At 49.0% G+C, this 14613-nt stretch overlaps 1 protein-coding gene across 4 annotated transcripts in view; it reads left to right on the top strand.

Annotated features, from left to right (window-relative positions):
• Nucleotides 1-14613, top strand: part of AK8 (adenylate kinase 8) — a 133116-nt gene that overhangs the window by 106955 nt on the left and 11548 nt on the right. For all 4 annotated transcript variants that reach the window (XM_084821049.1, XM_084821048.1, XM_084821047.1 and 1 more), the window contains one exon: nt 3888-3969. In XM_084821049.1, the coding sequence (XP_084677175.1) occupies nt 3888-3969 (82 nt within the window). The remainder of the gene's footprint in view (nt 1-3887; nt 3970-14613) is intronic.

Raw genomic sequence — 14613 nt, forward strand, 5'->3', positions numbered from 1 at the left:
GCTGCACATCTGGGGGGCACCAGGTTGGGGAGACCGTTCTAGGTTCAGACCTAGGACATTCCTGACTTGCATTGCATTTTTGCAACCCCACGTAGCCCCGCTGCCGTCACCGACTGAGATGAAGTAGTCCTTGTTGACAAACGAATTCTCTTGTAAGATGTTCTGAGGCTGACTGGTGTAACAGAGAGAAATGCCGCATCAAGCTGAGGCTTGATAGATCAAGAATTATGTTTTTTAATTCAGAGCTGTATACAGAGTGCTCGTAAAACTTTGATTGTGATGGAGGGCTCAATAAACATTGGGGGGCCATAAATATTTCTCTGGGAAATGGCTTTGTGAAACATTTAGTTGTTGGGTAATAAGTAGATCAGAGGAAATCAGATGAGTGAGAGTCTCAAGGTACTAATTTTGATGGTGTGAGTGTGTGTATTGCAGTGATAGGAGTATGAGACAGCTTGTTTTTTAACGCAGCTAACGCATCAAGTTACAAAACCCTTTCTGACATCTTAGAAAATGCCTGCATTTCAACCCACCTGAGAGAAGAGGTGTTGCATTTCACATAACATTATTAAAAACTGGATAGTTGAATGGTCCATAAGAATCCATTCCTAGTCAGTCCAGAATTAGGCATTTTTAACAATGTTTTTAAATGTTCAGTTATTTGAAGATGCCATATAGCTACCCTTTCTAGTGATGTAATTGGAACAATGAAGACAAATGTATGCACGTTCCCACCAGGGCCAGCATCAGGGGTAGGCATAGTTGGGCACTTGCTGAGGGCCCACACCCCAGCAGGGGCCCACTGACCAGAGCCCCCTGGAGTTGCTCCTCCTCTTCCCCATCACAACCTGCTTGCTCCCCTGCCTCTTGCTCTGGCCCAAGCAACGCAGGTGGGGAGGGGGAGAAGCAGGAGACGCCACGGCCACCTGGCTCCTGGGCTCTCTGCCTGCCAAGCAAGCAGGTGGGAGCAGTGAGGAGAAAGAGGAGGAGAACTAAGACGATGACGGTGAGAAGGTAGGCTCACTGAAAGAGGGGGCCCATGGAGGTTGTCTGCCTCAGGAGCATCAAAAACCTGGAACTGGCACTGATTCCCACCCCCTCCAAATCTGGTGCATCAAAGCAATGACCTGTCAATCATGTCAGTTGGAGTTAGGGCAGCCTTATAAATAAGCCCTCACATTCATTTTTTTAAAAAAATCTCAACTTCTTTCTGTTCTGTTTATGAAGAAATTTGCAAATTTTGGCAAGTTCTTAGGAAAAAACTGAACCAAATGAAATTTGCACACAACTGCACCAACCGAATTCAACAGGTAGGGCTGTTCCCAGCATAGAGACTACTGTGTTGGACCAATGTGCCATGTCGCTGTTCGAAATGAAGAGCCTGCCAGAAAAACGACACGGTGGCAACCCTAATTCAGCACCACAGACATGGCTTAATACAGAGGGATTCCTCTGCCTGGAGGGATGAATACAGTGGAGGCTGGTGGCCCCAATTTCGGTGGGGCTCTATTTCCATCCTGGGTTTCTGTGAGAACCAGGCAGAACTCTGAAGAAGCTCTCCAAGGTGCTGAACTCAAGTCCCAAAATGGGTTCAGCACCTTGGATAGTTCCTTTGGAGCTGGTTCTGACTGAAAGCCAGAATGGACCCACAGCCCCATTGAAATCGGAGATACTTGCCTCCGCTGGCCGAATCTGTCAGTTTTGGGTTTTCCCCACATTCAAATTTTTGAACTCTCCTTGGATTGGATCCAGATTCATGCTGGATCAACAGGACTGAGGGAAGTGGACTTCCCTGCCTTGCCCTCCTTCCCACGTCAGCCCCTCCGGCCCCCTGAAAATGCTACACAGAGAGTCAGGAGACCCTGCTGAATGGGGGTAAGCTGTGCTGTGTAGGGGAGGGGGATCCCGCAAAATTGGGCATATGGTCATTCTGCAAGTAGAGCCCTTCCCCTCATGGAAGGCAGATCCAGGATCCAATCCAAGCTCTTTCTGCAACGTTTATGAAGAGACGTATGGATTTCTGGTAAGTTCTTATCCCCAAAAATGAACCGAACAAACCCCCCTGCCATCCTTACTGACACCCGAAATTCTGGCCTAGGTGCTGGTTGGGATGGATTTCTGCACCTCCCCAAGTTTGGACCAAGTACAGTGGAGGCTGGTGACTCCGATGTCAGTGGGGTAGTGAAACGCTCTGGGTTTCAATCAGAACCAGCCAGAACTCCAAAGGAGCTATCCAAGGTGCTGAATGCGATCCCCAAATAGGTTGGATAGCTCTTTTGGAGTTCTGGCTGGTTCTGGTTCTGACTGAAACACCAGCCTCCACTGACCAAGCAAATCTGGGTTGCTGTACATTTCCTTAACTGTGTAAAGAATTCAGGACGCTTCCCCTGCCCTGAAAAAGTGCTCCATGATCCCCTTCCTTCCTTCCTTCCTTCCTGAAATCAGGACAGTTGGCCACATTTGCTTGAACTCAAGCCATCCAGCTTCACACGTTCTTCTGTGGCCAAGAGGCCGCACTAGGAAAACAGCCCTTCTGTCCCTGCGGCCCTTCGGTAATGAGATTTCTAATCCCATCGGAGTTGGGAAAGTGACCTCAAAGCTGGGCATGAAAAGCTGGGTGAGGTTCACTTTGGGGCAGGGCACATGGCAGATGCACTTGGAGGGAGGCGGGGAGGGCAGTAGTTAACACAGGCTCCTCGCCGTCTTCCCTGGCAAGCGCCAAGTGGAGCCGGCTGCTTGCGCCAGTCGGCTCAGAGGGCAGCTAGAACAGCAAGGCAGCTGTGTGGGAGACCGAGCAAACCAGGACAGCAAAGGAGGCTCTCGAAGAGGGGAAATAACAGAGTTGGTCCTTTTATTCCGCCTCTCCCCGCATTCCATATATCTAAGAGAGGGGTGGAGGATCCCTTTCAGCCTGAGGGACAAATTCCATTTCGGAGAAGCTCTCAGCAGCCGCATTACAGTGTTGGGCGGGGCCGAAGGCAAAAGGGGGCTGAGCCAAAGGCAAAAGGGTTAGGGCTGGGGCAAAGGGGGTGGGGCCATCTGGGGATTTTTGGAGAGCCGGATGCGACCCCTGGGCCTGAGTTTCTGCACTCCTAATAGAAACAATATGGAATAGTGGTTAAAGCGCTGGACTCTGACTCGGGGGGAGCTCCGTTCATATCTGCAGCCACGAAGTTCACTGGCTGACCTCAGATTGCTCACCTTCGGGCCAACCTACTTCACAGGAGTGTTGTGAAGGTGAAATTGGGGTGGTGGTGGTGGTGGGGGAGAAGGCCATAGATATGGTAGACTGAATTCCTTGGAGGAAGGTTGGGATACAAACATTTTAAATTAGTTAAATTGCTCTTCAGTATTTAAATGACCTGACTGTAGAACAGAACAGCTTTCTGGCAGTTTAGCTCATGTTCCCCTAAGAACGTAGGCGGCAGAAATCCAAGTGAGGGCAGAAGAAATCACTGACTGGATTAGAAGTGGGTTTCTTGGGCTGCAAAGACTTGTGGGGAAACTCCCCCCACCCCAATAGTGTGTGTTGCATGTTTGGGATTCAGGAGGGAGATGTTGCAGTTTGTTGCTTCCTCCCCCCCTCCCCCCTCCCTCCCAGAAGCCCCTCCGCTGCCAGGGCCAGCGCGAGAGGCAGGTGCACAAGCAGGTTCTGGTGAGGAGGAGGAGGCAAAACTCCCAGGGGCTCCGGCCAGTGGGCCCCTGCTGGGGGTGGGCCCAGCCATTATGCCTGGTGTGGATAGCCCATGATAGGCTACATAAATCTTTACATAGCCTATCACGTCATGTGTTGTTGTTTTTTTTTAAACCTAGTCATGATAGGCTACGTATATCTTTACGTAGCCTATTACATCTTTATTTTTCTTTCTTCTTTTTTTTTTTACAAGAGTGGAAATGGCGGCGGTGGCAGCCAGTCGGAAGACCAGCTGCCGCCGCCGGAGCCGCCGCTGCCCGGAAGATCCGCCCCAGGTGAGTCTCGTCCCAGGAGGGATCCGTGGGGGGGCGGGGGGGCAGGCTGTTCCGCCACGGAGTTCGGGCCTCACCGTGATCTGTGGCGGAATTCTCTGCCATCCCTAATGCTAACTGATCTCATCTAAAAAGCTGCTTGACCAGAAATATCAGGAAGGGAAACATTCCAGGCAAAAAGGAGCAGTTTTATCTGAAAGGTCGGCACGATGATCTTTCTTGTTTTCTCCGCTTCAGAAAGCTGATCACTTCTTCCTTGCATTACAATTTCTCCTCCTCCTCCTCCTCCTCCAGACATACTGAGATACAAACTGCCACTTCCATACCATGCTGACAGGGATAGGTCAGTTGTATTGGCAGAGCTTAGTTCGTTCATTGGTTCGTTTATTTATGTGTAGTATTTTTTTTATCCTGCTCCTTAGCCAAAAAGGGCTGCCGGAGCAACTTACACGCAGTCAGTTAAACCAGACGGTCGCTATTGCCTGCAGGCTTACAGTCTAGAAAGACACGACACAGAAGGAGAAAGGGGTGGGGAGGGAAGAGGGGAAAAAAGAAGTTGTCTTTCAGCAGGGTGGGAGGAATGATGGCCTTTCTCATCTCCCAGCCTGCTGGAATAGCTGCTGGTAGCAACAGTTGAGGGAGGAGGATCCTTCACGAGGGAGGTCTTTCAGCAGGGCTAGTGGAATGGCCTCACTTCCCCTCTCAGAACTTCAAAAGCAGCCCAGGAAATAATTTCCACTGTGCTTTCCATTTCCTGATTTGGTTATTTTTGGGTGGTCTTCTCTCAGCTGTGATCCATTTCAGCGGCAATCACATATTGGGCCCAAGCAGGAAATTTGGTGTGGTGTACTGTTAACCAGGGGTTAGTCAATGCTATGGCAGGGGTGCAGAACCTGAGGCTCAGGGTCGCAATCCGGCCCTCCTGGCCCCAGAGGGCCACGCCCCTTTCCCCACCCCCCCACTTCCCCCCGTCCACCAATCATTTGGCGGTTTCTCAGCTTTTGTGCATTTTCCCCTCATTCCAAAAGGTTGAAATGCCTCTCCTAAGAGTGAGTTACTGGCAGGAACAGCTTGAAGCTGAACTCTGTGTTTTGGGGCATGGGGTAGCTTGGTATTCAGAGGTCAGGGTCCTGTTCCAAGCAGCCTGTTCCGGGTGGCACCATGCACTGCCAGACTTTCTGCTGCTTTGCCTGCAGATTTTAGACTGTGAGGCTCAAGAAGGCATTCCAGCTCTCCCAATCTCTAAAACTTCTCTGTTAGAAAGTCGGGGAGCATTTGGACATATTCACAGTGTCATTTCCATCAGGTCCAAACAGACAGAGTGTAGCATCTTAAAACAGGAGAGAATGGGATACTGAGCTAAAACTACTTGCTGCTTTTGCAAATGTTGTCCAGGGCATTAAACAAAACAAAGCAAAATAAACACCTTCTGTTCTTTTTGCAAACAATGGGTTGGATCCTGATTCATGCTGGATCCCCTGTGCTGATGGAAGTGGACTTCCCTGCCTTGTCCTTCTCATGCCAGCCCCTTCAGCCCCCTGAAAATGCTATGCAGAGTCTGGGGACCTGGCTGAATGGAGTGAGCTGTGTTGTGTGGGAGTGAGGGGGGATCCTCAAATCCAGGCCCTCTGACTTTCAACAGGCAGCGCCCTTGCTCTCATGGAAGGTCCCCTCATCTCACTGAAGGCAGAGCCTGGATCCAATCCATTGTCAACTGTGTCTAAAAACACATGTACTTTGTGGGGGATTTTGTTTAGCACTCCTTGCAAATATGCTCATTATTGCTACCGTTCTCTCAGTGGGCCCTTATCCTCAGCAATGTTAGCACATAGCCAAGTCTAAGGAGTTTTAGGGGTTTTAAACCAATGTCCAGTGACATCAGCATGTCAGCTGTTAGCTCATGATGTCATCCTGTTCGCTACATAATCCCTGATTGGATGGGATGACACCTGTGATCTAGGAACTAGGAAGGAACTCCTGCTGAGAGGTAGGAAAGGCACCAAAGAAGCAGCAGGGAGGGGAAATAGGTTAGCACTTAGTGCTAACCCATGGTATGGGTTGTTGAATTCTGTGAACTCAGCGGCACTAACAAACCATGGTTTGTTAACCACTAACAACCCAGAAAGAGAATCTATGGTTTGTTTTAGGGTGGTAAACCCTGGGTGGTTTAAACCGTGGGTGGTTGTTAAGTGCGAACCTAGAACCGTGGGTTGTTCCTGGGTTGTTTTGCCAGGTTACAGAGGTGGCAGGTAAAAGTGGTAAAAACCCCAGCCATTCTGCATAACAGTAGCAGAGTGCCACAAAAGCGTTTGGGATACAGGGAGGGAATGGGCAAAAGGAGGAGGGAAACAAACAACCCAGGGATTGAGAAAACAAACCATGGTTTGTTCGGTCGTCTACCTAATGAACTCTGGGTAGGGCAATAAACCATGGGTTAAATAAGCCATGGGTTAGCATTATGTGTGAGCCAGGTCAGTGTCTCTGAACAGAGTAATCAAAAGAGAGAACATTTGCCCAATCTTTACTTCCCCCCTCCCCAGGAGAAATTGCTACCCTACTAAAATTTTTTAAAATTAAATTAAAAAAAGAAAAGAAAAGAAAAGAAATCCAAACCAGCAGATATTTTGGGCAGCTCCACTAGAGAACAACAAATTCCAGAAGGTGTACAAAAGATGTATTATTAAAAAAAAGAGAAAGATTTGGGCAGAAGGATGCCTCCCTCCAGAGGCTGTAAATTTTTGATATTATCCTCCAGAGAGGGCTACAGAAGGGCTCACAAAATGCACTCAGAGTGCTCCTTTTATATATATATAAGAAATCAACACACTCCTTCTAGCGTTTCTTGCTCTTTGTAGTCTCATTAAGAAAAGACACCTGTTTTCAACGGAGAATTTGAATGCAGTGCCTAGCCAAGCTGGAACTGTTTTGCCAACACAGCAGCTAGGGAGCGGAAAGTGTGTTTGTGTGTGTGTGGGTCTGATTTCTGAATCAGCTGAGACGGGAAGTCCTTTCCCCTCCACTTAGACACCCACTCCACAGAGCTGCCGACACACATTGGCCCTCAAAATGTGACATGCTAACCTTTGGATTTCCATTGTAACACTTGACTTTTGGGGCCATGCTTTCTGTCATGATCCAACTCCTCTTCCGGCTTTTGGTTTTCAGTCCATTCTCTTTTCATCCGTGTAAAAACAACAACAAGGTGCGTATGCGGGAAGGAAGCATTTAGCGGATAGTCCTCTGTTTGAGTGTGCGCCAGAGCGCATGACCGAAACAGTCACTGTCCAAAAGCGGGCCACGCTTTTTTAATCGCGTAATTGCCGTGTGTCATTCAATTCGGCGGCATTACGTTTCTCCTTCGTCGGGCGCCTACTGTGCTCTACCCGGTGCACCCCACGTCCGCAGCTCCGGCCCTCGGAGCAGGGAGTGCCTTAACTACACCGAAGTTTGGCTGGGCTTCTACGTATTACAGCAGAGACGGCTGCAAACAATTGAAGTATTTGAGAACAATGAAATATGCATGCCTATCTGTGGCAGCCCTATAAAGCAGAGCAATTAGCCGCGTAATCCGAGAGAGCCGAGGCGGTCCGGCAGCTCACGGTTCCCTATTAGTTAAATGCTTTTTGTATTTGCGCTCCCCATCAAATCAACTAACACTTCCTTTAATTGGCTCATGAATTATACAGCTCGGGCCACATTATAATTTAATCACCAGTAAACATTCCTAGGGCCCCACTGTAAAATGTATCGCGCTCATTAATTCGTTAATTTCAGCAGATGGAAGGGGAGCTTGCATGAGCGGCGGCAATACAGACCGCCTCCGGCAATAGAAGAAGGAGAGAATGGTGGGGGGGCCGTTTAGGTGTGTGTGTGTGTTTTTTTAAAGGGCTGTCAGAAACTCAATCTGTGAGCTGTCAACAGCCTGGACCCTTTCTTCCCGCCTTTCTCTCCTGCCCCACACTTCTCCTTTTTTCCTTTCCTCCCGTCACCCCACCCACTAGCTGGAAGTGACTGACGGATTCATATGGAAGCTTGTCAAACCCGTCTTTTAAACATCAAGCCGGCGGGTAAACCAAACCCAATGTAAATTATTTCTTGTCTTACGGGGGCCCCCCCTTCTCTGTCCCCCATGAATATTTCATGGCGGGCAGCATAAATATTAATTCTAATAGCTCTGCACAGTGGTTATTATTTCTGTCTTATGACAAATATTCATAAAATATTCAGCACCCTTTTTTGGAACACTTACACACTTGATTGTGAAATTTCTTTCCCTGCTTCCTGGGGACACGCTAAACATATTGGGGTTCTCTTGATGGACTGCTTCCCCCACATGCAAACGCTGCCTCCCTCCTTCCTCTCAATTAATATGATGAAATATAAATATTTAATCAGATTTATTTTGCACCCCCCCGAAGCGAACCCTGTTAGACTGGAGAGGTTCTATTTGACAGTATTTAAATAGGGGAAATTTATTCCCTATTAGTAAATTGGTTACTTTTGACATGCATGTAAAGTGACACATCATTCGCTCTTTTCTTTTCTTTCATTTGCATTTTTGGTGTGTCATATATAGATCTAGCCCCTACAAAAGTATCCACCAAAACTGTTCGGGGGCAGCGTGGGACAAAGGACTAACTAATATTGTGTTGTGGTGGCAGCCAGGATTAAACATTGATTATTTATTGCTAATACCCTGCATTTAGAGAGTACTTCCAAGTGTTTAAAGCCTGCATATATTGTTTTCTTGGTAAGCTGTACAACTGGTCAATATTATTCCTTGTATTACAGGTGAAAAGGCTGTCAAAATAGTGTTTTGCATAAAGTCACCTGGTGAGGTTTCTTTATTTGAAGCTGTATTTTTACCCCTCTTTTAGTGACAACAGGCTCCTGAGAAGTGGCTTACTAAGGTTCATAATAAGGCAGTTGCTGCTCTCCAGCTTACCATTTAAGTGACAACGACACAAAAGGAAAAGAGATTGGGAGGGAGGAGGAGAAAAAAAAACCAAGCAAGCTCCACCACTAGTTCTTATAGGAGTTTTTTCTGGCAGGGAGGGGCTGTTGTCCCTTCTCTGGCTGGTGGATGGCACCAGGTTGGTCTCCCCCTTGCTGTGATGGCCTTCCTGGGAGGCGAGGGGTACAGCTGCCCAGTGGCCCTGGCCGATGGGTTTGAATCTGGGACTTCTCCGTTCTTGACTCATCTTCTGCTATTTTGAATAGTCTCTAATTTTGATATTCACATAGAAATCCACACATTTGACCTAGCCAAATAAATGACACTAACATGGTTTCGATGCTGTTCGGCGCCCTTCTCGTCCTTTGTCCTTACTGCCCTTGCCTGCCTTTGCCCTCACTGCTCTTGCCCTCCTTTGCTCTCACTGATGTTTCATTCAATTGGCTCTGGTGCTCCATGCGGTTTTTATTAACGGACACCCCTGTGACATCATCCCATCGTAGGCAGCACCATGATGTCATTGTCAAAGTATTACAGCCCCTCCCCTCCTTTCCCAGCTTGCTTTGCAGGCTTGGAAAGCATCTGTTGAGATTGGAGGCCAGGAGGCACATGATGCAGTAGCAGTTCTAGCTCCGGGGCAGAACGTCTATGAAGCTGCTCAACCCACCCTGTGGAACTACACCAGAGTCAGGAGTTATATAAGGCCCAGTGGGCCCTCCCTATTGGCCCCTCAGATCCCCTGATCACACCGTTCCTGTTTGCCAGCTGTCCTGGCAGTGGAGGGAGTAAGGTGGCTGCCCCCACCATGCAGAGGTTTCAGGCCTCTGGTCCCTTACAGCAGAGATGTTGAACTTCTTTCAGCCCGAGGGCTGCATTTATTTATTTATTTATTACATTTGTGTCCCACCATTCTCCCTCTTGCAAGGAACCCAAGGCGGCTTCCACAAGGTCCTTCTCCTCTCCATTTTATTCTCACACAACAACCCTGTGAGGTAGGTGAGGCTGAGAATCAGTGACTGGCCCCCAGTCACCCAGTGAGCTTTGTGGCTGAGTGAGGACCAGAACCTGGGTCTCTCAAGTCCTTGTCCAACACTCTACTACTCAAAAAGTCAATTTCGGAGAAGTTCTCGGCAGCTGCATTCCAGTGGTGGGCGGGGCCACAGGCAAAAAGGACAGTGCCAAACCCCGCACAATGCCAGCATTAGCTTAACGGTCTTACTGCCCATAATCAAGCCTCAGAAGAGGCATTTTGACCTTTTAGAATGGGGGAAAAACTGCACAAAAGCCAGGAAACCACCAAACAATTGGTAGTCAGGGGGAAGGGGGTGGGGTGTGTGGCCCTCTGGCGACCCCCTCGAGGACCACATTGGAACCCCAGGAGGGGTGGATTTGGCCCCCAGGCATAAGCTTCTGCACCCCTGCTTTATAGGATATGAAGATGGAGAGAATATGACATGCTCTGTAGTGCTGTAGCTGGACCAGTATAAACAAACAAACAACCTCCAGCGTGGGCTCTCCCACACTGGAGGCTTTCAAGATGAGGCTAGACAGCCACCTGTTGGGGATGCTCTGACTTGGATTCCTGCATCGAGCAGGGGGTTGGACTCGATGGTCTTGTAGGCCCCTTCCAACCCTACTCTTCTATGATTCTATGATTTCATCTCAAGTCAAGGTTAGTGAGCCCTGCCACATGTCTCTGAGCATATGCAGAATCCCTACCTCACAGAGCGACACTCACCGCAGGCAGCTCTTTCAGTTGGCAGGGTGTCCTGATCAGAAGGGAACCCTGGCAGCTTTTGTGTTAAAGACTGAACCCCCTGGGTCAGCCCAAGCCATTTTGCCACCCGAGCCAGAGCCCTTCCAGCAGTCCTAGAGGCCTCCACTTACCACAGGTGCCTTGGCAGAGCCACGCAACAGTTTGCAGTGTCTCTCTCATGAGACTTGCCTGGGCAAGACATGGGAGGGGTTTATAGAAGGCCCCTCCCCACAAGGCCTGGTCCCTGGCCACTGCCCAGTCTCCTGCTCCAGATGGTGGCTGGCGTAGATGAATACTGGTGGCCACCAGTGGGGTAGTGGCAAGTTTTGAAGTGCTGCTGCTCATAGGGGTGTCTGTTGCTGGGAAATTTGGTTCTTTTTTGGCTCAACCGAGTTCCATGGTATGTATGTCTTGCTTTGTGTCTGTGAGCCGAGCTGTGGGATGTTCCTTGAACTCTGGGAACTTCATTTGTGCATTTGAGGGGGCAGTGGAGGGGGCAGGGGGAGGTTCTGCAATTTGCCCAAGTTATGGCCGAATTTGTGCAAGTTACGGCTGAATTTGCATAATTTGTGCATATCGCTCAGAAATTTGCACAGATACCTCAATAATTTGCGCAAATTGCAGAACCTTCCTCTCTCAAACATGCAGAATTCCCAGAAAATCCATGAACTGGCCCAACTTGCTGCAGATTGAGTCAGGTTCTGCAGCAGGAACCGAAATGAAGTCCGGGGAGAAACTCATCCAACTCCATCCCCCAAATGGATTTCTCTGACATCCCTAGATGCTCATCATGAAAATCCCCATAGCTACACCCCCAAGGTGAGTCTAAAACTGCAGGCAGCTTTGTTGATTCCTATCAACAAACCAGATCTCTAGCAGGTTTCATGTGGAGGCCTTCTGTAAAGCAAACAGGTCTTCAGTACCCATTCCAGACCAAGCCACCCCCAAACGCTTTGCATTACAACAGGGGACAAAATATATTTTTGCTAGGAAAATTCATTCCTCCCCAGCTACTGGGAAGATTGCAACTAAGCTCAGATGGAAGGGGTGCCAGGTGACATCACCTGCTAAGAAAAGAGTGTCGGGGCCACGTCCCTGTAAGCCCTGCCTCCACTACACCACTGGTGGTCATGGAATGCCTGGTGGCTGCTCCCTTCTCTTTGAAGTGTGGAGTCCGCTGCACTTCAAATGAAAGAGAAAGTGCCCCACCAGCAGAGATTGTGGAGCGCCCAGCCAGGGAGCTGCTTGTGGTAGTAGGGGGATTGTGCAGCAGAAGGCAAAGTGGGCAGGGCCAAAGACACAGTGGGAGAGCCCAGCATGTGATTCTCACCCCTTTTAACCTACTCAGAAGTACGCAGGACAAGGCTCTGCATGTCTGCACAGAAGGAAGCAGGACTGAATCACTCAGCTGCACTTTCAAATAGCATCCCAAATATGAAGCCTCTGCATGTCTGCTCAGAAGTAAGCAGGAGCAGCAGGCCTATTCAGAAGTAAGCAGGACAGGGCTCTGTATGTCTGCTCAGAAGTAAGCAGGACTGAATTACTCAGTCACTTCCTCCTCGCCCCCTCTCCTGGGCAGGGAAAAACTCTTATCTCTGATCAGCAGCTGATGGCAGATAAGAGCTTTGCGGAGTGCTGCGAAAGGGAGCCTTTTTCAGTGCTCAGTGGAGAAAAGGCCCTTCCAATCAGCAGTTGATCAGAGCTAAGAGCTTTCCCCTGGTGGGAGAGGGCGCAAGGCCTGAGGGGGAAGCTGGCAGGCTGGATGAGGAACCTCCTGAAGGCCACATCCAGAGTTTCCCCGTGCCTGTTATAAGGGATCCTAAGTGTTCCTCTCTCCGATTGCAAGGCCCAGAAGCCTGCAGCAGCAAAATGCCTGGGGCTGGCCCTTTATAAGGGTGATGCCCTCGCCTCCACTAACCCCTGGCCTCACAACCGATGCAGGCTTTACCCCCTCTGAAATCTGCTGCGATTAAGCTCACAGTTAGGGGAAACGGGGCCAGCTCAGCAGTATGCTGACGGGGCTCCTGCTGCCGCCATCTTTCTCCCTGATCCGTGAAGCGCCGTCGGAACGAACTCCAGGGGGAATCTGGCAATGATGGCATAACAAACGAGAGCAAGGAGGAGGCAAAGAATAAAAATGAGGGAGGCGAGGGGAGATGTAATGCCGTTTCAGAAGCAGATGCTGATAACCGCCAGCTCCCAGCCTGCAATCTTGAAGAAGAAGAAAAGGGGGTGTGTGATGAACGGTTTCTCTAAAGGAGCTTTTCAGAGGCTTTAAAAGGCCCTCAAAACATTTGCCCTGTATGAGTGTGAAGGAGGAGGAAGAGTGAAGTCCCCCCACCATTTGCTTATATAACATTAACACAGTGGATAATATTCTCAGCTATCTTAGATCTGGTGATGGGAACAGAGCAAACAAATCTCGTGCAGATGCTGTTGTTCGGGGACCTGCGGCTCCCCTTCTTTTGGTGTCCCATCCATTCAGCCCCACATGCCTCCCATCTGTGCCACATCCCTTCTTTAAAGAAACAGGAGTGAAGCAACATTGTATAAGAAAAGAAAAATACCTCTGAGCAGGTACAGAGTGCTTTTCCCCTGGGAGAATTTCTAGTTGATTTGGCTTCTGCCCTGGAAACAGTGACTCAGTTAATGACATTTAAATCCACATGTATTTTGCTAAAATATCAGCACCAGGTGTGGTTTTTTTGAAGCAGCAAAGCAAGTGTAAGATAGGTTGCAATTTAATGCACAGAGTTAGCTTGTTTCTGACCTAATCTTGGCCCTTTGGGAGTTTCATAGTAGCTATGGAGCACTTAAATGATCCCCCAAAAGTCAAAATGGTCACTCCAGACACCTTTAAAAAAAACCAAACATTTTGGGGGGCAGCGGGGGCCCATACGGCCCTCGTGTTGCCTACCTAAAGGGTTGCCACACACAAAATGGCCACAACCTGTTCTTTATCATCCAAGAGTGTAGGACGTGAAACGGTGGTTTTAAGTTACAAGAAGGCAGATTTCAGCTGAACGTCAGGAAAAACATCATAACGGTCAGAGCAATGGACTGGTTCACGCAACACACTGACCCATCGTGGCTTGAGGGTTGCCTAACCCTCAAACGACCCCTGCTGTCTGGGTTAGCATGACACGGCAAGCCGGGTGCCTACGAGTGCCATGCAAAAATGCCACCAGCAGGTGAATGGCACAACACGAGCGCCCCCGTGGGTAAATGTAGCCATGGTGGTGGACTCTGTCTCCAGAGGTATTCAAGCACAGACTGGACAGCCATCTGTCAGGGCTGCTTTGAACTGGATTCCTGCACTGAGCCGGGGGTTGGATTCGATGTATTCAGCAGCTTCTTCCACCTCTATCATTCTATGTAATCATAATAAAAACATACTTGCCCTGGAATCAGGGAAAGGTGTGTCAATGGTTAAAGGATCAGAAGCCTTCACGTGTTAGTGAGCTGGACTGAGACTGATGTCCTGGGTGGACTCTGTTTGTCCATCGTCAGACCTCTCTCTCTCTGTCTCTCTGTCTCTCTGTCTCTCTCTCTCTCTCTCTCACACACACACACACACACACACACAGCCTCAGTTCAGATGTGCTGCTAGACTATAGTTTAGCATTATGTGCACGCGCTGCAGCAAGTCTTGGGCTCATGTGGTTCTCCCTCCTTCCTGGCATGGCAGCGAAGCAATTAGAAGCATCTGCTTCCACTTTTAAAGTAACCAGGGTTCTCAGCTATGGCTCAATATTGGAACTGTGGTCAATTCAAACTATGGTTAGTGAACAAGCTAGGATCATAAATCATGGTTTGATCCTGGCTTGTTCTCACTAACGGGAATGGTATTGTGTGTGGTCACATGAAGACCTTGTCATCTTTGTATAACTAATAGTTAAAATGTTTCTTTGATGGGTACTGATGGTTACAAGAGCAC

The sequence above is a fragment of the Heloderma suspectum genome, chromosome 14, assembly GCF_057233095.1.
Source record: "Heloderma suspectum isolate Gila_16-S chromosome 14, 16-S_ref, whole genome shotgun sequence".
Taxonomy (NCBI): domain Eukaryota; kingdom Metazoa; phylum Chordata; class Lepidosauria; order Squamata; family Helodermatidae; genus Heloderma; species Heloderma suspectum.